This window comes from Dreissena polymorpha, chromosome 3, assembly GCF_020536995.1.
Source record: "Dreissena polymorpha isolate Duluth1 chromosome 3, UMN_Dpol_1.0, whole genome shotgun sequence".
NCBI classification, from domain to species: Eukaryota; Metazoa; Mollusca; class Bivalvia; order Myida; family Dreissenidae; genus Dreissena; species Dreissena polymorpha.
In genome coordinates, this window is record NC_068357.1 from 66,101,900 (window position 1) to 66,126,379 (window position 24,480).

The window sequence follows — 24,480 nt, forward strand, 5'->3', positions numbered from 1 at the left end:
AATCTATTTTCTAAATCTGAATTGCAAACGATGTACCTTTATTTGCACCAAGTGTCATAAAACGTATTGCATGGAACGTATTGAAATCTACTTCACCAGAATTTAAGGACCGAGTTGCTCCAAATTTACAGTATGGCCTTTAAATGATCAAATTATTAACGTTAATTAATGTTTCATAATCAATTCTTATTGAGGTCCCTACGATAGAGGACTGTTGGCTCAACTGTCTATTAAGATGGACAAACAGTTGTGATCGTTTTGTGTTTATTCGTATCTTAATGCTAGCTCCTGTTACATGTTTCTGATACATATATATTTCATTCACAAAAATATCTGTACCAATGTATATAAAAATAATTTTTAATTGATGCCGGTGTTATCTCAAAATGATTGTTATTCAGAAGAAATTAGGAAGACTATGTCTTCTTTCAATGAACTTAAAGAAGGCAAATATATATTGCATGAATACACTATAGAACGCAAATGGGAATAGTTTTTAGAGAGGGGGATTTGTAAAAGAAAAAACAACATGCCTGATTAAAGTTAAAACATTCCGGATGCCTGTTCGTATGTATAAATGCGTGTCCCGAATTGCATGATGTCTGTAACAACATGCATGATGGTTCTTCTATGCGATAATTATGTTGGGTGACAGTTAAGAAACTTTTCATGAATGACACAACATGTGTGTTCATCTTTTCATGTTTCACGTTATGTATTTCCAAAGTTCATTCGATAAATTTGTATTCCTTGTTTTCTAATATGTTAAATTACAACTAAACGAGTAGTCATCAGCTTAATTAACAAAGGGTCTCAGTAAAATTAACTTTACAAACAATTCTAGATTAAATTTAAATCTTTGCAACAAGTATGCAACAGGATCTTCATGTTAAATCTTATTATCATTCTTGGAGCAAAAGGCCTGATATACATGACACAGGTTCACAATGTTGTATCTTAACAATATGTACAGAAGCTAGAAAACCACGCAACATTTTATCAGCATGGTGTAATCACTCAATGTTGATAAAACGCACAGTGATCTAATCATCTCTTGATATATTAAAACTAGTATGAGTAGCAAATTTATCGTCTAAACTAGTTTGATGTATATAAAATAAAGTAATATCATTCTGCTGTTTTTTGTATTGGCGGGAACAATTTACATTTGAAGCTTAGAATGCACAAACGCAGGTCTTATTTTAATTCAAGATAATATCATTTGCCAGGGATTTCTTGAGTAAATTTTGACAATAGGCCAAGAGAAAATTTAAATGAAATATATACTATTATATAATATAATATTATTTATGTTATATCCGGATGGTGTAGCGTGTATACAACTTCAATAAAGTTCCGATTTTATCCGATACCGATAACGCTGAATACAATTAGCTGTTCAATGAACAATTTGCAAGTACCCACATATAATTAATTATTCGACGTCCGATTTATTTTACGACGACCCTAACTACTGGACCACGGAAACCGTGATCATGTTATCAGATGTTATTCATTTTTCTAGCGAACACTTTGTTTTCAATAATCATTAGCTATGAACCAAAAATGATACATATTAATTTATTACATTATCACACATAAGTAATAAGGGTATTCCACTACGACCCGATTCCCCACGATTTGTCCCGATTTCAAATATTTTTAGGTTGGGGACATTCGTTGCTCAATCGACGAAGGTCCGAACTCATTCGTAGCTAGTCGTGGCCCGGTCGTAAGTGATTCCTGCAACTTGTGAGCTCCTGAAAAATCGTGGCCATATTTTAAACGTGTTTAAAATTTGGCCAGGACCTCCAAGACTGAGTTTAATCGCAGTTGACTCGTAACAGCGTCGTAGTGCGTTCTTGGGCTTCGTAATGGAATCGTAGGTAATTCGTGACTCAATCGGGAAATCGGTGATCACGTGATCTATCTACGAATCAGCTACAAATGTGTCAAGACTCTCACGAGTTAACCCCGAGTGAGTTGCGAGCCCGCTAAGATTATCGCGATTTAGATCAAGACTCTCACGAGTTCAACCGAGTGAGTTGCGAACCCGCTAATATTCTCGCGAATTAGATCAATATAATAGATATTGGCGCCTTATTCATAGGTGCGTTCGGTGAGGTCCTAGCTTAGTCGTGACCGATCTGCATCGTTCGTAGTACAGTCGCGGTAGATTCTTACACATCGTAGAGAAGTCGCGACCCTATTCGTAAGACTTCAACCAAACCCACGATTCGTCGTAACTCAATCATACCAGTGTCGTAACTGAATCGTAGACTGTCACGACTCTTCCAGATTTAATAAATATGATAAATCGTAGCGAATCGTGGACTTGTTTTCGTAGTGGAACAGGGCCATAAAGAGTTGTGGTCTGTATACTTAATTGAAGGATCTTCAATGTGATAACGGATAAGTGGTTGAATAATGTAGAACAGGCCATGTCCTAATAGGGGTCTCCATTCAACCCCCCTTGGGATTAATCTTCACCTATACCAAGTTGTTCAGTAACTCAAGTAAGTAAATTTTTTCACTTGTCTTCAAAGATAAACTCAATTTAAAGTGTTCATATCAACCAGTTTCCATGGCAACCGCGACTCAAAATTGGAAAACGGACCAGGGCGAATATATCTCATCATTATTATATTATATCGTATCTTAATACAAACAAATTAGTATTTAAACAAAGGCTACACATTGTGCTTTATTTTAAAGACCAAATTATATATTTATCTCATTTGCATATTCATTAATATCAATGAGAAACTAAAAAAATCGGGAAAAAATTACTATTTACGATCATAACTATGTAACTATACAATCAAATTTTATGTACTTGGTGTCTATATTTAGGTTTCAAGGGGCAAAGAACACAAAATGAGCATCAGACATTGTTAAAGTTTAATATAGTACACACAAATCCAACATGGCGTCAAAAATGGTCGCCAAGATGGCCGCAAAAACCTATTTATGATCATAACTGTGTAACTTTTCACTCAAATTTTATTAATTTTGTGTCTATACCCAGGTTTCAGGGGGCAAAGAACACATTTATAGTATCAGACATTGTTTAAGTTTAATATGGTACACAAAAATCCAACATTGCGTACAAAAAATGGCCACCAAGATGGCCGCCAAGATGGCCGCCAAAACCTATTTAACATAACTATGTAACTTACCCCTCAAATTTGATGAATTTTGTGTCTATACCTAGGTTTTAGGGGGCAACGAACACATTTATATCATCAGACAAAGTGTAAGTTAATTATGTAACACAGAAATCCATAATGTTGTCAAAAATGGCCGCCAAGGTGGCCGCCAAAACCTATTAATGATTATAACTATGTTACTATCCACTCAAATTTGACGATTTTGGTGTCTATACATGAATTTTAGGGGGCAAAGAACATTTTAAGATCATCAGACATTGTTTAAATTTATTACATTACACACAAATCCAACACAGCATCCAAAATGGCCACCAGGATGGCCGCCAAAACCTATTTATGATCATAAAATATAACTATGTAACTATCCACTAAAATTTGATGAATTTGGTGTCTTTAACCAGGTTTCAGGGAGCAAAAACATACTAATATCACATTTATATCATTAAACAAAATGTAAGCTTATTATGTTACACAGAAATCCAAAACGGCGTCCAAAATGGCCATCGACACAATACGATGGACCACAAGTCCATAACTTGTTACTCAAACGTTATGGTTGTTATGTACAACGCCATAGTTTAGGAGACAATGAACACTTCATCGAATTGAGGTTGTAACTAAGCAGTTGAATAATCATAAAATCCAATTTACGACATTTGGAAGAGAGAATGAACTAGCACATGACTTAATGATATGATCAGGTTGTACTAACTTGTGTAGACTTCATTTTTTACCGTTGCTGAAATTCATTGAAGATTAATTACAGCCTGAATAATCATGAGTTCTTTCAAAAGGTTAATAGTATACACTTTGTATTCCTTTGACTATTTATTTACATCAAAGCGGAAGTAGATGGTCTTATTGTCCCTTTCGGAGTAAAGCAGGATCAAGATGAGAAAATATGTATCCTCGCCCACCAACGTTGTGGTGCTACGACGGATCGTTATACTGTTGATTTAACAATTTTAACGTCTGCATCCCCTGAAGACAGAAGCATAGCATCCCACTTTAGTCAGAGTTGTGCTGATCAGAGCAATCAGGCCGGCCTTTGTTCTGTCACGAGACAAAAAGTCTTTCTTTTTTACATAAGCATTCTGTTTCTTTGCTGAAACTCACAATATATTTCACGTTTGTTTCATCGTCTCCGGTGCGTGTTGTCATTGTTATAATGACAGTCTTCCTAGCCATCGAACCCCACTGGCGCTTGTCCGTAATGTTTTTTTCTGAATCTTCATAAGACTCGACTATTGCGTAATTTGAGTCGCCCTGCTCCATGATCAGCGATGCAGCAAAGTGCCACCATCATGCATCTGTTTCGTGAATAAAGTGTATCACAGACTCACAGGTTTTTTCTACAGTTTACTTTCAAATTGCCTGAGCGATCTGAGGCTTATCTGCTGTACAAAGTATTTTCCTGGCTTCAAAGAAGGCAGCAGGATGGAAGCTCGGCTCATAAGACAATACGACTGCAAGGGAAGGATCTCCAGATTTGGACACCAACAGGAAACGCTGGAACTGAAGAGGAGAATAAAAATCAAGGTCAGAAGAGATCTTAAAAGCCAAGGTATTCCCAATAGCTTTGGCTCTGTATTTTCTCGTAAATTTATAAGCAAAGACTGGCTTTCCAATAATATCTCTTATGATCGTTTTCCAAACAGCCTTAATTGCATAAACATTCATATCTGACCCAGCCGCAGTCCCATCGACCATGTTTTTCAGAGTAGGGTGGGCTGTGTATGGTGAGCAGGTTGTAATCTGTGTCTTCATTTTCTCTAGATCAGAAGTATCCCCTTTGATGCACGCCTCAGTTGAGTCTTTGTGTTGACTTGTAGTATAGGTCAGTTCTGTGAAATCCACTGTTGTGCTAGGATGTTTCAGATAGGGTCCAAGGGGTTTGCATTTCCTCGGTCATTCCACTGCCGCGAGTAAGACTACATTAATTGTATAGAAACATCATTAATGTTTACTCAATGACAAGATCACGTCCTAGCCCAGCTCAGCACAGATTGCACCTACGAACAACGTGAAAACCAATACCGAACTTCAATAAACGTACGGGTGAGTTTCCTCTAGGTTTCTTATTTGCTGCAGATACATGTAGTAATAAGCAGATTGCAGGTAAAGTACCCTGCTGCAGCAAAGTTGGATAGCATATCGGACACTGCCTGCTAATGCATCAGCCAACACACAGTACGATATGCTAGAATTTGTAATCATAAGCTGATAATTCAGCCATACTATGCTTGTCTTTAAAGTCATGGCAAGTTCATGTTTATTCTTCTCTGTAGCTATCTCGAGTTTGATCAAAATCGCATAACATGCATCATCTGCTAGCGTCGTTTTTCCCCTAAGAAGGGAACAGTACAAGTGGCATGATCGAGGAGTATCTGATCTTCCTTGGTCATTTCGGCTGTAAGATTGCTGTGTATGCACTTTTCAACAAGAAGCTGGTCCCGTTAAGCCCTCTGGACCGCTTTTCGTGTCAAAATGTGCACAATTGCCATTTTTTCCATAGACAGTCTCAAGTATGTTTTTAAAAGCAGTTTCTTCCATGAGGGATTTTTTGCCCCCCCCCCCCCCCCCACTAGTTCATACGTTAATGAAACATCATAAATTCTGAACAACATTTTCAACTACATTGTGGCGCATAAATGATGATTTCGGCAGCCTTCCAATACAAGGGTTGGTCAAACGTTACAATGGTGTGAAGGTTGTGGCAAGGTTGCAAAGTAAGGCTTATGTTGACAGAATGCACGCTTGTTCCCATTGTACATATTATTCATATGCAAGAATTTGACTGACAACAACCCAGGGTTCAGGCTTTTCTAATGCAAGATACGCATCATTCCCAGTCAAATCAGTGATGTATGAAGCTGAAAAATATCGATCATCTTGTCAAAATTCAGAAATCTTGGCAGGTCCAAACGATGGCATTTCACATAACACGCATCACGTCAAAAGTAATGGACTTGTGGTCCTTCATATTGTGTCGTTGGACGCCATGTGAGATTTCTTTGCAACATAATACACTTAAACTATGTCTGACAATCTTAATGTGTTCTTTGCCCCTCGAAACCTCGGTTTATATACCAAAATCATCAAATATGAGTGGATAGTTACATAGTTATGATCATTAATAGGTTTTGGCGGCTATCACTGTTTGATTTGTGAGTAATAAAATAAACTTAAACAATGTGTGATGATCTTAATGTGTTCTTTGCACATTTAACCTATGTATAGCTACCAAAATAATCAAATTTGAGTGGATATTCACATAGTTATGATCATTAATAGGTTGTGGTGGCCTTCTTAGCGGCCATTTTAGACGCCATGTAGGATTCTTGTGTACTATTGTAAACTTAAAAAATGTCTGATGATCTGTAAGTGTTCTTTGCCCCTTGAAACCTAGGTATAGACACCAAGTTCATCAAATGTGAGTGGATAGTTACATAGATATGATCATTTATGGGTTTTGGTCCGTCTTGGCGGCCATTTTGGACATCATGTTGGATTTGTGTGTAATATAATATACTTAAACAATGTATAATGATCTTAATGTGTTCTTTTTTTGTCTTTGGCCCTTGAAACCTATGTATGGCCACCAAAAAAAATCAAATTTGAGTGGATATTTACATAGTTATGATCATTTATAGGTTTTGGTGGCCATCTTGGCGGCCATTTTGGACGCCATGTTTGATTTATGTGTCCTATTGTAAACTTAAACAAGTTTTGATGATTTTTGTGTGTTCTTTGTCCCTTGAAACCTAGGTATAGACACCACATTCATCAAACTTGATTGTATAGTTACAAAGTTATGATCATTAATTGTTTTTTTTAACCCGATTTTGTTAGTTTCTCATTAATATTCATGAATATGCAAATGAGATAAAAATAAAGTTTGGTCTTTAAAATAAAGTACAATGTGTAGTCTTTGTTTAAACACTAATTTGTTTGTATTACGATAAGATATAATATAATGATGATGTGATATAGTCGCCCTGGTCCGTTTTCCAATTTTGAGTCGCGGTTGCCATGGAAACTGGTTGATATGAACACTTTAAATTGAGTTTATCTTTGAGGACAAGTGAAAAAAATACTAACTTGAGTTACTGAACAACTTGGTATATGTGAAAAAAAATCCCAGGGGGGTGCATTGAGACCCCTATAAGGACATGGGCCACATCTGCGAAATGTGAACGTTCTGACATTACATGTATATTAACGAATGCTGACAATCAGGCCCTCGGCAGCCTATTGTCACATAAGGTAACTCAGTGCGTGGAAGCATTATTTTCCAATGATTTAAAATGACACCGAGGAAGCGCTGATTGTTACTGGACAGACATACCAGAAAAAAAAACAAGAAGTTTCTTGTTATCTCTGTAATATCAAGTGCCAGCAAAGAATTGAACCATGCAATCGTTAACCCACAGATGAGAGTAATTAAAAACCTGAAATTGTAAACGTGTTTTGTTTGACATCGTTAACGTCTTTTAAATATTTGGTCAGATATAAGATGTAGGTTTGTTTATAACTTCGTTTTATACATGCAAGGTGTATGACACCAGTTTTTGTGGCACAGACAACAAAACGACAATATTCATGTTCTCGGCCGGCGTATATAGTTACCATATTGATTTACACAGATACTAATTAGCGAAGTGGTTTGCAATCAATATGAGTTTTATTTCTGTTTTAACAGGCTACGGACTTGACATGCTTGAATGTTTACTTTTAAATGACAATGAAAAGATTTCAATTTCTGTTTTTACATGTGTATCGAGTTTCGAAACTGTAAAGTTTCTGACTATGGGACGCATGATGAGATGGTGCGTTGAAGCTCAAGTGAACTAAAAGACGGTTACATTACAACTTGATAAGTGGAATGACACTTAATTGAACTAAATAGATAATGTTAAGGTTTGAATTGGGGCACTGCGACTATTAAGATATCCTTGCACAGCCCTCTGTACGTTTGATAGTATATGGTTAAACATGATAAAAGTGAAGCGCAAAATAAACAATAAGGTCGAAAAAGTGTCTTATTTTTACCACATTTAATGTCAAAAGCTACACACTTTGTGAATGCATACCATCATATGAGTATTACCTATGTAGGTTAAATATTATTTTATATAATTAGGCATGTGGACATGAACACATTCGATGATTAAAATAAAAACATGTGTATCTGAAAACATCGACTTTTAATTTTCTATGCAGGCATAGGTTCTGTTTTAATTTGTCTTTTTCGTATATTCATGTGTCAATAAAAAGTAACGTTAAATTTTGAGGTAGCCTTGCATTAAATTTATAATACGCGAAAGACATTTTGCAATATAACGGTGGAAATCGTTTCAACTCTAAAGCGATATATTTGATCCATATGCATGATGTATATCTGATGTCTTTCAAGTGGTATAACAATCTTCATTTGCCTAATTTGCAATTATTACCAAATATAAACTGGACTAAAGAGGCGGTTTTGGTAACATCGTTGCCTAAATAATAAAAGTAAAAAGCCCCACTCATTTCGGGAGAAATTCTTGTAATAATCCGATAGTCTTTTATTGAATGTCATTATTAAAGCCGTGTAAGTGAGCGATTTCTGTATATTTAAGATGAAAGCATTTCTTACGGTGGGTTGGCGGTTACATTCATTAACTCCAGAACGAGAACGAAAAAAGAGGAGTGCAAAACTAATTAAAAGAGAAGTTCAATTAAAAAATGAGTGGTGCAGTAAATAAAGGATTGGTACATTAAAAAAGAGGGGAGAGCGAGCTTTCTATGTCATTGGAACAACTTACTGAGTATAGGGAACGAGCTAGAGAAAAAGAGGATTGCAAAAAATTAACAAGCTTCTGATTGGTCGACCAATAAGATTTGAAGGTTTTCCTCCAAATATTTAATAATTTGAATTAAACGTTCATTTGAATTATAAAAGAGGAGAAAACAAAATATAAAAGTCGAGAAAACAAAATATAAATATCTAGAAAACAAAATATAAAATTCGAAAAAAGAAAATAATTCACCGCACTGCTCTTTTATTTAGTTCTGCACTCCTCGTTCCCTCGACAAAGTAGGTAGTTGCTACGACAAAGCTAACTCATTACCACGACTATGTAAGTCGTTCCCTAGATTTAGCTAAAATTCTCTCCTCTTTTGTTTAATGCCCGTGTCCTATATTTATTGCAACGGTCATTTTTCATTGCACTCCTGTTTAATTTAGTTTTGCACTCCTCTTTCCTATCTCGTATCCTCAAGATAGTATGTCGTTGCAACGACATATGTAACTCGTTACCACGAGTTAGTCAGTGGTTCCCTCGAGTAAGTATGTCGTGAAAACGAGATAGAAAAAAGGAGTGCAATTAAAAAACATTACAAAGGAGGAGTGAATGTAACCTCTATGCAACCGTAATTTCGTGGTTTGGTATTCGTATTGATTTTGATCACTTCTTAAACGCCCTCGGATTAAAGTTGAATACATATCTGACTCTTGTTTGGTTCAACCACTGACATTTTAAAAGTGTGTATGAAAATTATCAAATATCGAAAAACAAACACAATTGACATCGAGAAGGAGACCCTAATCAAACATTACTTTGAAAAAGTCCATCAATTAAAATTTAAAATAATCAGATATCTACGTATAAACAGATACGTATTTTTATAAGTTCCCCTTCATTCGTGTTTACTTTAATCAAAGCCGTTGACGAATGTAAAACGTGATTGATGTTAAAGTTAAATTTTATTCGGGAAGTGTTATTTCGTAAATAGTGTATGAAACCAGATTGCTTATAATAGGTCGCCGTGGCGTAATGGATATGGTGCCCACCTAGCGACCGGGGGATCATGGGTTCGATCCCCATTGTGGGAGCGTTCTTAAGATCTCCCCAATAGACAGCAAGTACTGGTTCCAGTCCCAGGAAACGGACTCGAGAGCGTTTCAAATAAGCCTTTGGGTTTTTATGCAATCGAGCTAAAATAAATAGGTGTAAACTAGATTGCTTATCCATGATATTTTTACCCTCATATAATGAGCGTCACTTTATATGTGGACCATTATGGTATATATAGGATATAAATCTCTGTTATCGTTCTTTAAATCTATTTTCTGAATCTGAATTGCAAACGATGTACCTTTATTTGTATCAAGTGTCATAAAACGTATTGCACGGAACGTATTGAAATCTACTTCACCAGACATTTTAGGACCGAATTGCTCCAAATGTTAACATAAAATTTACATCATGGCTTTTAAATGATCCAATAATTTGCAATACGTACTGTTTCATAAAAACGTGTACTGCTACTGTTGTTTATTTACGTCCAACGACAGAGGATTGTGAGCTCAACGATCTTTTAAGGTGAACAAACATTGGTTATCATTTAGAGTTCAATTTGAGCATTATGTTAACTTCTTGCAACATGTTTCGGAAACATATATTTCATTAACAAAAATATCTGTAACAATGTATATTAATACAATTATTGATTGATGCCAGTTTTATTTTAATATTATTGTTATTCAGATGAAATTCGCAAGACTATGTCTACTTCCAATAATCTTAGGGAAAGCAACTATAGATTGCATCAATACACTACAGAACGCAAATGGGAATAGTTTTTAGAGAGGGGGTTTTGTAAAAAACAAAACACAAAAAACATCATGCCTGATGAGTGATGACAGTTAAAACATTCCTGATGACTATTCGAATATGTGTTATGCCTATCCCAACATGCATGATGCCTGTAACAACATGAATGTTGACTGTTCTATAAGATATGTTTGTTGACAGTTTAGAAACGCTTCATGACTGATACCACATGTTTATTCATCTGTTAATATTACACGTTATGTATGCTCATTACGGTAATACTGTATTTCTTTTTTTCTTATATGTTGAATGAAATTTGACAACATTAACTTTATTCTTAAACAAGTTAGTTTGTCCACTCCTTTTTTACAACTAAACAAGTAGCCAACTGCTTAATTAACAACGGGCCGTAGTAAAAATACAATAACCAGATGGTAATATGCATTTAAGAATGATACAATTTGAACAGTGAATAACGACTAGTTCGATTGCGTCCCTTTGTATAAAATTACTCTTTTAAGTTCGTTTCTTATTGTAAGTGTGAGTGAATCGACTTGGCGACATCCAGTCTAGTAAATTAATAATATTTATTATATCCTGGTGTCTTCAATGAGCGAGTTATGAAGTAATTTATTTACTTTTTGTTTATCCATAAGATACAAAACACTCCACCAATCATAGCTCGTAATCTATAAATAAAACTTCTTCAAAAAATATTAAAGGGATAAATACTGACCATCGAAATTATATAATTTAAAAGGATGCTGTTGCTGTTAACAATCCCATACAACCGGATATTATCGAATGGTCTCAATTAAAATTTGTTTATGTTGTGTCATTTTCAAATAAACAACAACATAGACCACAATGACTTGCTTGTTTGCTGATATTCAATGACAATGTGCAAATTATTTCTAACTGCTAGTAAAATAAAACATTAATTTAAATGTTAAACTACAATTGGTTGGCGTTTTTTATGTAATGTTCATTGGACTTGATTTTACAAAGTGTTTTCAGAAAATAAATATAGCGATAACTTACTTTAGTCATGTTGCCTGTTGAAATAATCTTCAAGCATTTGGATAGTTATCAGACAATTTGGAATAGGCGTCAAGTGTGTTTGATTAGTCAACGGCATGTTGGAACAGTCATCAAGCATGTTGGAAGAATAAAACTTTATGTCGGAATAGTCATCAAGCATGTTGGAAAAGTCAAAATGCATGTTGGAATAGTCATCAAGCAATTTGGAATATTCATCAAGTATGTTTGATTAGTCAACGGCATGTTGGAAGAGTCATCAAGCATGTTGTAATAATCAACAGACATGTTGGAATAGTCATCAAGCATGTTGTAATAATCAACAGACATGTTGGAATAGTCATCAAGCATGTTGCAATAATCAACAGGCATGCTGGAATGATCATCAAGCATGTTGGAATAATTATCAAGCATGTTAATCAAAAGGAATGTTCAAAAAATCAAAAAGCATGTTGGAATAACCAACAAACATGTTGGAATAGACATGTTGGAATAATCAACAGACATGTTGGAATAATAAAAAGCATGTTGGAATTATCAACAGGCATGTTGGAATAGTCAAAAAGCATGTTGGAATAATCATCAAGGATGTTGGAATAATCAACAGACATGTTGGAATAGTAATCAAGCATGTTGGAATAGTAATCAAGCATGTTTGAATAATCAACATGAATGTTGGAATAGTCATCAAGCAGGTTGGAATAGTCAACAGGCATGTTGGAATAGTCACAAAAGCATATTGGAATAAATAATCAACAGGCATGTTAGAATAGTCAAAAAGCATGTTGGAATAATCAACCGTCATGTTCGAATAGCCAGCAAGCATGTTGAAATAATCAACCGGAATGTTGGAAAGCCATCAAGTATGATGGAATAATCAACGGGCATGATGGAATTATCATAAAGCATGTTGGAACATTCAACTGGCATGTTGGAATATTTAACAAGTTTGATACAATTTTTTTATAAAAACCTTTCCAAACGTTTCTTCGTAAAGGGAAGAAATATTCTGGTGGCATAATGATGCATTTTGATATATGAAATGTATCTCTTTGTCGTTATTCCGTTTCAAAATGTGTTAATGTTGTAATAATTGAAAAACTGCTTTTTCACATGCGTGGTGTGAGTTTCTTAAGGTTAAAGACACGTAAACCGTAGTGTTGTATTAGTGAATAATGGGTGGAAGCTATTATCACATCAAAGCATTAATTGAGGGTGTAAAATATGCTAGTAAACGTCATAATGCGTTTGTAAACAGACATATGTAAATGTCAGATAGAGAATTCCTTTTCACGCTTTGAACAGTTTATATGTTTAACCAATGTGCCGCGTTTGTTCAGAAAGTAAACCAATATTTGGAAATGGTGTAAGCGCTAACCTGAGGTGAGCTGACGGTCATTAGCAATATTTGTAAGTCTTCATTTCAAACTTTATAATTCCGCTCGTATCCTTTTAAGTAGTAACTGTGCTGTAGAAATATTTATTCTACATTGATTTTATTGTATTTAAACAAGATTTTTCAAGTACGATGATCATACGTATACGAATACATTAAACACTAATTCAAATATGCTCCTTGGGTACTATTTTGGCTTCACAATGGCTTCTTTTTTGTTATGTGGATTAGTATATTTACGATAGCTTTTTTGCCATCCTAATGCGTTAATTTGCTGTTGATACGTCGTAAACTTGATTCTTAGATATTTGATGTACCTAATTTCTGTGCTTACTATAAACGTTTAAACCTATTACATAATCTTTTTAATAGATATCTGTCGAAATTAGTACCCTACAATTGTTTATGATGTGTCTGATTCCCGCGTCACGCTTTGGCATTATGTTTTCTGTCTGCATAGGTTATTTGATTGAAATTGTATAAGACGCACATTTCGTTTGTATTTAATTTTTTGCTAAATTTGAGGTTCGGCTTGCCTTGTAACAAATTTTAACCAGTAATTTTTATATTGACGTGTATACGGCGCTGATCCTAGTCCTGGCCATTTTATGTATACAGTTGATATTCCGTGAGAAGAAGAATTTGATAAGAACAATAATTTTAGTCTTTATACAATTCTCCAGTTTATTGTTTGCTTTACAATACGCATGCTAGTTGAAGATATGGAATGGTTTAATAAGGTGAAGTGTTTTGTCATAATTTTAAACTATCACAGCTAATGTATGACATTAAACTTTCGTAATGACCTTACCTATGCATTAACAAAAGAGATGTACGCAAAAGATATATAAAGAACAATTACCAATTGCTATATTTCTTGTATATTTGACATTCAAACATTAACCCATTCATGCCTAGCATCTAGAAAAAAAGGCCTTGGCAAACAGCGTAGACCCAGATGAGACGCCGCATGATGCGGCGTCTCATCTGGGTCTGCGCTGTCTGCTTAAATGAATTTCTGTAAGAAATATTCTAAATATAGAAATAAATATACTAGACATCCCTAATTTTGAAAATAAATTGGTCCAGTTTACAAGTATGGGAGAGTCCACTAGGAATAAATGGGTTAATAAATGTAATGTATCGCCGTGGCAGTCATCGCCATGCTCTATATTGCAAAATTAATGACTGGTACGGCAAATACAATGAGAACGCTTATATATGCTGATAATAGCAACACTGGTTTATGTGAGTAATTAGAATACGTATATTTATAAAGTGAATAATTAACTTAAACCATTTATGCCTAATAGACTCTCTCATCCTTCTAAATTGGATCAATTTATTTCCAAAATTAGGGAAGTATATTTATTTCTTTTTTTAGAATATTTCATACAGAAATTCCTTTTAGCAAACAGCGCAGACCCAGATGAGACGCCGCATGATGCGGCGTCTCATCTGGGTCAACGCTGTTTGCCAAGGCCTTTTTTTTAGACGCTAGGCATAACTGGGTTAATAATTCGTCGCTGTTGTCAACATTACATGGTAAATAATATGATTAACTTAGTTAAAATGAGCAATCTCAAAACAATAATACAATGAGGCAGCTTTAATGGATTATGTTCAAACAAAAAGATAAAACCGAATCGTTCGTTATTTGCATTTCTAACTGCATCAGGTTCATTGTATTTTGGTTTGCCTTACTGCCCGTCGCTAAAATCTGGGCTCGTATTTCCGAAACATCTTAAATTCACTATCACGCTCACCAATACATACGGCTACTGTATTATGCTATATAAAAACACGCGACAACAAGTAGTGCCATACGATGGTTAATTACAATAGGAAGACCCTAAAAACAAGTAACTTTGATGCAAAAACGTTATATTACAAGCATTCGGCAAGTTTTAAGCATCTAAATATCTAAATATCGTTCCACGATGTAATCTACTTTCGCTTTCCTTCAGGATCGGATTCATTCAGGTTGCGTTCATTTGCATATTTTATACAAGCCATTTTCGCATTCGATAAGTTCCAGTTACCCATAATTCATTTTGATTTCACAGAATGATTATTCATGAGAGCTACGTCATGCTTTCGACGCTTACCGTATCCAATCTCGTGTTCGTCCGTAAATGTTCGGATATTTCACGGGAGATATAAATGGAATTTTTTGTGGCCACAAAAAAATAAAAACGAGCATTTTGTATCTCGTTAAATCAATTCTACCAGACAACATCTAACGTTGAAATTTTGCATTTTGCTAAAAGGAACATTGATTTTTTTATGGGTTAGCTTTATTTTACGAAATATTCGATATTTTTGAGCGTGATTGTTACTTTAAGTCATTTCTTAAATATTTTCACTAAAGTTGAACATAACAATGTTGTGTATTTCTTTACTAAATAAAGACAAGGAGCACACCGTTTTGTCATTAAATTTATGTTGTAATTCCATTCCTGCATTCAACCAAATTCATAAACATTTGACTTTGTGTGAATTCTGCTTAACAAATAATATGCAGAATATATCAATTGGCACTACAGTGCGTTTTAAATTCTTCAGTCAGTGGGTCACATAATTAGTCAAGTAATGTAAACAGGGAAATCGAGCACAACTTAATGCTGAATCCATAACTCAAACAGTGCGTTTATGAATGAATCGCGGGTTTTCTATGTTTTATTGTATGCACATTCTTCACCGCTATGATAAGATCTGGCACGCACCAGAATCTCCATTAATAACAAGAAGAATGGTCTTCCGGGAAAACACGGCACAGGTCATTGGCGATTACGCGCACCTGCAGCCACTTTCTGCTCATGCATCATATGTAAGTCGATGTTGATTTGTTGGGTAATACCCGGAATTCCTCACAAATGTGTATGCATGTGTCGATACAGCGCTTCTTTCATTCCGGATATACGTTGATCGCAGATTCGTGTCCACATTGTTCGACAAGTAGATCAAATTGAATGTTTTGAAAGTAGGACGACATACAGTACATGTGAAGAATAAACGTTTTATTGAATGTGTATACAGCTATCCAAATCAGAGAGCAGATGCTGGTAAGTTCTGTTAACAAGAATTGTTAGTGTATGTGCATCTTGGTGTAACCGGCATGATTTCTCCATAAAAGGAACTTGCGCAAGTCACTGAGCAACATTTAAGTCCAATATACCTATAACCAAGTCCGAACGGGTCATGACATGAACATCCTGATCTGGAAATTTGGTGTGGAGATGTTAGCGCTTTTATTACGCGGAGTGCTTTGCAAGCGAACTCCTGACAAGGCTTCCAAGGCTGGATAAGTTGATGGAAGAGGCCACATTAACATGAGCCGCCTCTCATCGAGGCTTAGCCCTTTGCATGCTGGGAAATTTGTCGTCTGCTAAAATGTCGTCTGCTTAATTTCTAAAATAAGCATTTTCTTCGATTTTTTTCAAATAATATTATCAGAATAGCAAACAGTTTTGATCCTGATGAGACGCCACGTTCTGTGGCGTCTCAATTGGATCCAAACTGTTTGCAAAGGCCTTCAAAATTCGGTTCCCGCACTGAAAGGGTTAGAGATAGGAAAAGGGTTACTCAAACGGAAAATCCAAGGACGAGAGACGCTCTACGGCTTTGATAGAAAAGTCTCCTACGACGATAAAAAAAAGAGAAAATAAACAAATGCTGTAGATGTACTGCGCCAATGTGTGCACACCGGCAATGGAACGCTTTTTATTTAAATGATGAGCAATCATTACGATAAAACAATAGCTGAAGTCCTGACCACTACAAGAAGGCCTTAGGGACAGATCTGTGCAAGGCACTTTTATTGCAGTTTGGAGAACAAGCGGCGCATGACTTCGTTTGTGCCGATAGTCGGCGTGTCTATCTGAATTAAAGGCATAATAAAAGAAGAAGAATTCCGCAGTTTGCAGCTATATTATGCGCGAAAAAGTACAAACGTGGTTGACATGTAGGTGCCAATTATAAGATTCTAACTGCGTGGCATCATAAGTTTACTTCGGTATGAATGCACACCATATTTTCTGTTTAATCCCTACTGTAAATAAAGGATATATTCCGAAAGTTTAAGTATTTGCATAACTGCACATTAACTATTATATATTAATGCGCGCTGGATCAGTTTAAGGTCACATATTGAAAGACCCTTTTGCACTTATGTTTTATTTTCAATCATGTGTTCACTAATCGGACTGTCCTCTCTACATAAATGAAACGCAGTGTCTTAGACGAGCTAAGTAACGCAAATATGCTCTTTTGATACACCTACATTTGCATGACTGAACATTGCCGTTTATATTTTTGTTTTCTGGGTCAGTTTAAGGTCACATATTGTAAGACCCATTTGCACTAATGTTCTAATTTCGATCGTGTGTTCACTAATCGGACTGTCCTTTCGACATAAATGAAACGCGGTGTCTTAGACGAGCTAAGTATCGCAAACATGCTCTTTTGATACACCTACAAGTTCAATTGCATTGCAGTCATCATGTTATATTACACATCATGTGTTTCGGAAATGGGCTGCAATATATCTACGTGTTTCCTAATGAATTTGCATTTGTACATCGGGTGTTTTTGTGTGTGTGTGTTTGGCCTGCTTCACATTGTCAATGTGGGAACACAGAGTAATAACATATCAAGAAGACTTCAAAACAAAACATAATTTTATTTCTTAACATAAATATCTTTAACGACATAACACAATAAAACATATAAGATGAAGCTCAATCATGGAGAATGAAATGAAAAACAAACTATTTTGACAAAAATAAATGCGAAAAAGGGCGTTTGTTTATAATGTCCCATATTAATGTGCTTGCATTCATAATTGTACAACGAACACGTTTTCAAATCACACTTAACTTGTCATGGGTCATCATAAGTGACGGTTTTACGCCGTTTTTATTGCCTTATTGCTAACAGACCCTTTCAGCCCTTTACAATTATTATTGATAAAACGGCAGTACGGTTGAAACAAATTACAGGCATATTTCATCCATAATACAACGTTAGAACCAAATTGATTAGAATGGTTAAGAAAATTAGCAATAAATCATGTACAGGTCATAGATAATACTGACATTAAAATATTGAACTGTTTGCTCTATGAACTTAGGGACACGTTTTGTCAGTGGTAATTAAGAATTTTGTAATGTTTGAACGATTTTCGAAAACAACATGGAAAATCTATATTTGAATTACCGTGATAAAAATGCAATCATGAATAAAATAAATGGGTTTCTTGAGGTGTATGTGTTCATGTTTTCACACAATCACATGAACATTCAATGAAAACAACATGATCTGGTGAAATTTCAGCATTGACTGAAAATGAACAGGCTATATGCAAAATACAATATTATTACGTGCTATTATGCATCCAAAACTACTCTACAATTCCATGTTGTCACCTCACTTAATTGAGTATCGCCTTATTCACATTTGAAACCAACTTTCAAAGTACAAACGACGTTACCGATAGGCACAAAGATGTTTATATGACGTGAACATGATTTACGTTTTCCAAACAAATCAAGTACGCATTACACCATAACACAAATGAGACATATTTAACTGACAACAATAAAGATTAAGAGGTGTTTAAATACATGCAAATTCTTGCAAAACCATGCGTATGTACAAATGAATTACTGGCTAAGTAACCTCAGTTACAAAAACGAAAAAGAAATTGGTGCAAAAATAGAAAAAAAATGGAAAAAAGTATTAAACAAACTCATATACAAACAAACGAAAGATCCCAATACAGCCTGTGGATTACATAACACAAAACAGCATTGTTTTATCTACAAGACCACATTTGTGTTGCCGTCACTTTATGACATATATAATTTACAAAATAAAATGTTATTAATGAGAAAATGTACCACATGCAACGTAACTTGTCAGTTTGTATTATTCATTTTATTTATGTATTCGTTTTGTTTCATAGCTTGTCTCAACCCTGCAAGTGTTTTACTTAAAACTATGAGGGGATGTGCAATCCATCCAGATTGCAGGCATGGCATTCAGCATTACCATTAAATTCACATCTGTTAAACGCCTTAAATTCATTGAGGTTTTGTTTAAGCAAATAATAAAATCGCAAAATTGAAACAACGCATATTGAATTGCAGTAAATGTTAATTATTGAAAGCCGATGTTTTCAATAGCCATCAGAAAGCTGTTCTCAGTTGCTTGAAAATTGTAAGTTTAATTATATGAAATGAATGTATAACAAATGACTTAATGGCGGTGGAAAGGTATACAAACTATACGATTTTACAGATGAAAACATGTTTTAAAACATGAGTTTTTATGCATTTTATAAGAAATAAATGCAAAAGGATGTCGAGGTAGGTACGGCTTGAAATTTTTTATGAGCATACTTGAACTTACATTGATTTGTATCCACTACGGGTTGGTAATGTATCGACTAATTGCTTAAGAGAAGAGTTAAAACCAAATGATGTGATTAATAAAATAAAACGTTTTCATTAGCAAACTGAAAATCGAGTAACATTTAAAAAAACAAAGAATGTTGACGTTAACAAAAGAGACAGTTGTTATGTAATTGGATACCCAATAAATAACTAGGTGATAAATTATAAGAAACATAAAAAAGATTCCAGTAAAACTGTAAAAAAATATCCCATTTTACCAGTTCATTATAATGTCATAAATGGAGAAAAACGTGAGACTTTATTTTATGAATACCTAAAAATGGCATGAGATGTGTTTCGAATAATTTGAATGATATTAGATTTCACCCAGTTAAACACATCTACTTGCAAAACGTATATTGAAAGCGCGGCTTCGTTTAAAGCCGCTTAAATACCCCCGCTGTGTACTGGTAATGAAACGACTTAAAATAAAGTTCGCCTGCAAAATAAGTTTTGGATGGATAGCGCTTGAATTGAATTTGAATATAAAACCTGTCTCTAATACAAGAGGGAGCGTTTAACAATTTCCAAGTGACCGATTTTTATCGTCTGATAAAATTTACGAGTAAACGTGTTTGGGTTTCAAACCGGTGCATAATGTGTATGGCTCAATCTGCAATGAAGTTTTAATCTTGATAATTGCATATGAAGTAACTTTACAATGGAATGCATAATGAGCACTTATTGGACGTTTTAACGAAACAATGAGATAAGTTGTTATCTGATGTCAAGGTGAAACATAACAGTAATTCAGTATTGATATTGGTGTTGAACCGTTAAACAATTAGTGGTTTCTAGCCGTAGGCGCATCATTTACGCCATTCTATTAAGCAACACCATCTATCTTGTTTTCTTTGAAAATACACTATTAATCTGTCAGTGAACATAGCCCGGGACAAAACCGCAAAAATGGTTGAAAAACAACATTGTAATCGTTTAATAGATGAAAAGAAAACTGTTCTTGTTTACATAGAATCTGTATAAAAAAAGTAAACCACATGTTTAATACATGTTACCTTATGTTTCATACGACTATAGCCGATCTAAAGGAAAACAAAAACATTCATAATTTCAGTACCTTTTGGGTCTCTATCATACATTATGAATCGAACATTTTAATTTCAGAATTTCGAAACAATACTCCTTATTACGTGCAGTCCAGTAGTATATTTTCAGTGTCGACGGTTTCGAAATCATCCAGTTTCACATCGGAAAGAAAATCCATTGTCAAGAAATTCCCGTCGACAGAGTCCGGACTCAGACACGCGTCGTCTGCGGACGAGACGCTGGGGGTTCCGGTGGAGTCGCCGTCCGAGTTGAGGTCGGAAGTTAACTCTCCGGTGAGGTCTGAGACAGCGTCGTCGCTATCGGTGGGGTGACCAAGCATGTCTTTAAGAGCGGAAATGTAGTTCATCGCGAGCCGTAACGTTGTGATCTTTGTCATTTTGAAGTTTGGCCCCTCTTCAATATTCGGGAGAACGCCTTTTAGTGTTTCGAACGCATTGTTTATATCTTCCATACGCCCCCGCTCCCTCGCATTTGCGGCACGTCTCCGGTACTTGCTCAGCGGAGCAGGGGACGTTTTTGGTTTCGGCGTTCTTGGCAGTTGCTTCTTTTTCTCCGTCTTCAATCGGTTGACTATTGTTTTCTTGCGCAAATTGTACTCTGGGTTGTATTTCGACTTTAACGTGTCCACGTCGATTTCGTCAAGTTTTGCTAGGTCCTCCTCACTCGCAATCGTGTCGGGAACGCCTGAACCCTCGGTCACCATTGCACTTCCCGGAACATTGTTGCCTGTTTCCATTTATGACTTCTCAGGCAGGCAATTCAAAAGACAGAACAACTATCCAAAATAAGCCCGAAAAAATGACGGCTTTTTAAAATCCACAAGTACGCAGCCTTGTCTTTTGACCAAAGTAAGTTACTTAAATGAATCTCGCGACGGATCGGTTACACTTAAGTGTGTTGTACATCGTGGTTCAATACCGCCTATGTCTGCACTACATAAGAAGTTAACTTACATAGTTATTTAAACACTGTCAACACCGAATATGTCCGTATACTTTTCATTTTACATCCATCCAATCAAAATTGACACCGCCTCCCGCTCATGCCCATAAATTAAGGATATTCGAGCAGGATAATTTAAACCATTCAGCGGTTAACATGATTCGCCTCGGTAGCTTTTTACTTCGAGGATTAAATGCGCCCTATAGTTACAATTTTCATTCACGAAAGTTTTTCATCCACACTTAAAGCTGCTTTCGCAACAAAATATGAATGCAGTTATTACGTATAATATCTTGGGTGCGTGCCGAAAAAAATATGTGAATTGTTCTGCTAATCATGTGAAAAGCGTTAAAATTATGTTCACAATTCAGAGCACGATTCGCTAGCTTTACGAAACTGCAGCGCTTTTAAATTCTATGCTCCACTTTAAAACGGTAATTTTAAACTATAGTGCATTATATTTTGCCTAAAAATGCATATTTTCGTCAGTCGGTTACAATTTATTAATACAGAATTCAAATCTTGAAAATAAGGCTACTAAAGACCCACTTTAACAAGATCTGTATTAAAGGGGCCTTTTCACAGTTTTTGGCATGTTTTGAAATAAGTCATCAAATGCTTTATATTGATAAATGTAAACATTGGATCTTAAAAGCTCCAGTAAAAAATCAAGAATAAAATTTAAAATAGGAAAAAAAGTAGCCGCAGCTGGACTCGAACCAGTGACCCCCGGAGTCCTGGAGTAACCTGGAGTAAAAACGCATTAGCCCGCTCGGCTATTCTGCCAAGCATACTTGTATTTTATGCATTATATCAGCAATCTTCGTAGTTTCACAAAATTTAACGACAACAACAGAACTCTCCAAATTATTCAATCGTTTCGCGTTGCAACGCTTTATAATTGTTTGGTTTTTAAATCATCAAAAGATGCAAATATTCGCTATATTAGACCATGGTAAATGTTCAGTAATACTGTTTCCTCACAAATATCATAACTAAAATGAAAATTTGCGAATCTGAAATAACTTTTTCAATTTTATCATTTTACCAAACCGTGAAAAGATCCATTTAAAACCAATTAACTAAATTTATGTTTTAGTTTAATGTGAGATAAAACCTAAGGGCTTCGTACTGAAAATGTAAAGAACCCGTGAAGTTCTGCAGGGTATTGTCTCCTATATCCAGCAGTGTCGCCCGGTCGCCAAATGTATCAATCGTTTGATAGCGATGCCAATATGAACTTGTGTGTGTTGTGATCAAATTACACGAATGGGGAGATAATTGTGGCGCCATGGCTTTGCCAAACCTAATCAAAATGCGCGACTCAACAGCAGGGCTTATCTAATTACATATTTTAAAACAAAACCTAAATAATGTGCTTTATTTTGTATTATAAATCGTTTAATATAACATTATTTAAAATAATAACATCGGTGCACAAGTCCGTTTAATGCACTTTTAAAGAATAAAGTGCTAAATCTCAGTGGGAATTTTATAAGTCTTTCCTACGTAGCGGTAAATACCTGTGGCATTAGGAGTGTTTATTCAGGTAATAAGCATTACTTGTATTTTGCAAACAATACGATATAATCGTAAATACTGGACCTGATGAGATGCCTACTGGGCTAATCCTGTATATGGGGCGGATTTCGGCACTAACCGAATAAAAACCACTTTCGTAATACGCTAACATTTCTGCACTACACGTAAATGGTCAGGTTTGTTTGATTCGTTTTTTGAACCTATTTATTTAAGCTCGATTGCATAACATGACTAAGGCTTTTATGAAACGCTCTCGAGTCCATTTCCTTGGTGTCTTTGGAGAGATCTAAAGAACGCTGTCACAGTGGGGATCGAACCCGTTACCTACCGATCGCTAGGCGGACACCATATCCACTACGCCACGGCGACCTTTGTTTCGTTATGTTGTCTTCATCGTATAAGAGCATCGATTTACGATACGGCATTACTGGTTTGTTTTAACGGGTTTTATATTGCTGTAGTAAATAATACTTTACTATTGTCACAACTTGTATCAATACATCTACTACTACCGTTAATGCTGCTGATTCCACTCATTCAGGTTTTTCTCCTTTTCAAATAAAACGAATCACACATAGTACTTCTATGCCAATAACAACCATTTCGATTACTTGTACCACTGCTACCGCTGCCGCCGATGTTACTGCTTCTGCTGCTACGCCTGTATTGTACCCTCAACACCGAAAAGCTGTTATAATATTACAACATCTACATTTTATTACTCGAATTATATGAATAACATAATATACTCCATAGCGTATACTTATGATAAACATGAAGAAAACGTTTTGATCTTGTTTTACTAGCAATATTTACCATTCTTTTCCCACGTTTAAATACAGCGTGTCAGCATATTTATTACCTAATTGTATTACTAAGAAAACGTTCAAAACATCAAAGCAGCATTGTTATATTGTTATTGATGCTTTTAATGTTGGCCCTTTGTATTATATTTACGGTTTTTACTTTTATTAAATTTAAGCCAGCGTTACTATAATTCATCGCTTGACCTACGTCAGAAAAACGACTCTTCCGAAAAGTTGAGCAGATATAAATCAAATATAAAAATATGTAATAATTCAGATTGTATGTGAGACAACATAGAGATTTTATTCTTAGTGATATGAAAGGAAAGTTACAGTATTTATGAGCGAATAACAAAATACAGCGTGAAAACTGTCAACTCAAACATTCACCAAATCGATGAAATGTTTTAAATTAAGTTTTAAACGATGTACAACAACTTGTATAAATGTGTATTTTGTAAACAA

General features: G+C 35.2%; 1 protein-coding gene across 1 annotated transcript; it reads right to left on the minus strand.

Annotated features, from left to right (window-relative positions):
• Window positions 1-17,863: 17,863 nt before the first annotated feature.
• Window positions 17,864-21,673, minus strand: LOC127874602 (transcription factor 21-like). The gene has a single exon (XM_052419003.1). It carries the CDS (start codon window positions 21,459-21,461, stop codon window positions 20,805-20,807), a length of 657 nt encoding a protein of 218 aa, XP_052274963.1. The 5' UTR covers window positions 21,462-21,673; the 3' UTR covers window positions 17,864-20,804.
• Window positions 21,674-24,480: the final 2,807 nt, after the last annotated feature.

What these genes read in the sequence shown, in the direction of transcription:
- LOC127874602 (XM_052419003.1), bottom strand. Translation starts at nt 21,461, where the DNA reads ATGGAAACAGGCAACAATGTTCCGGGAAGTGCAATGGTGACCGAGGGT.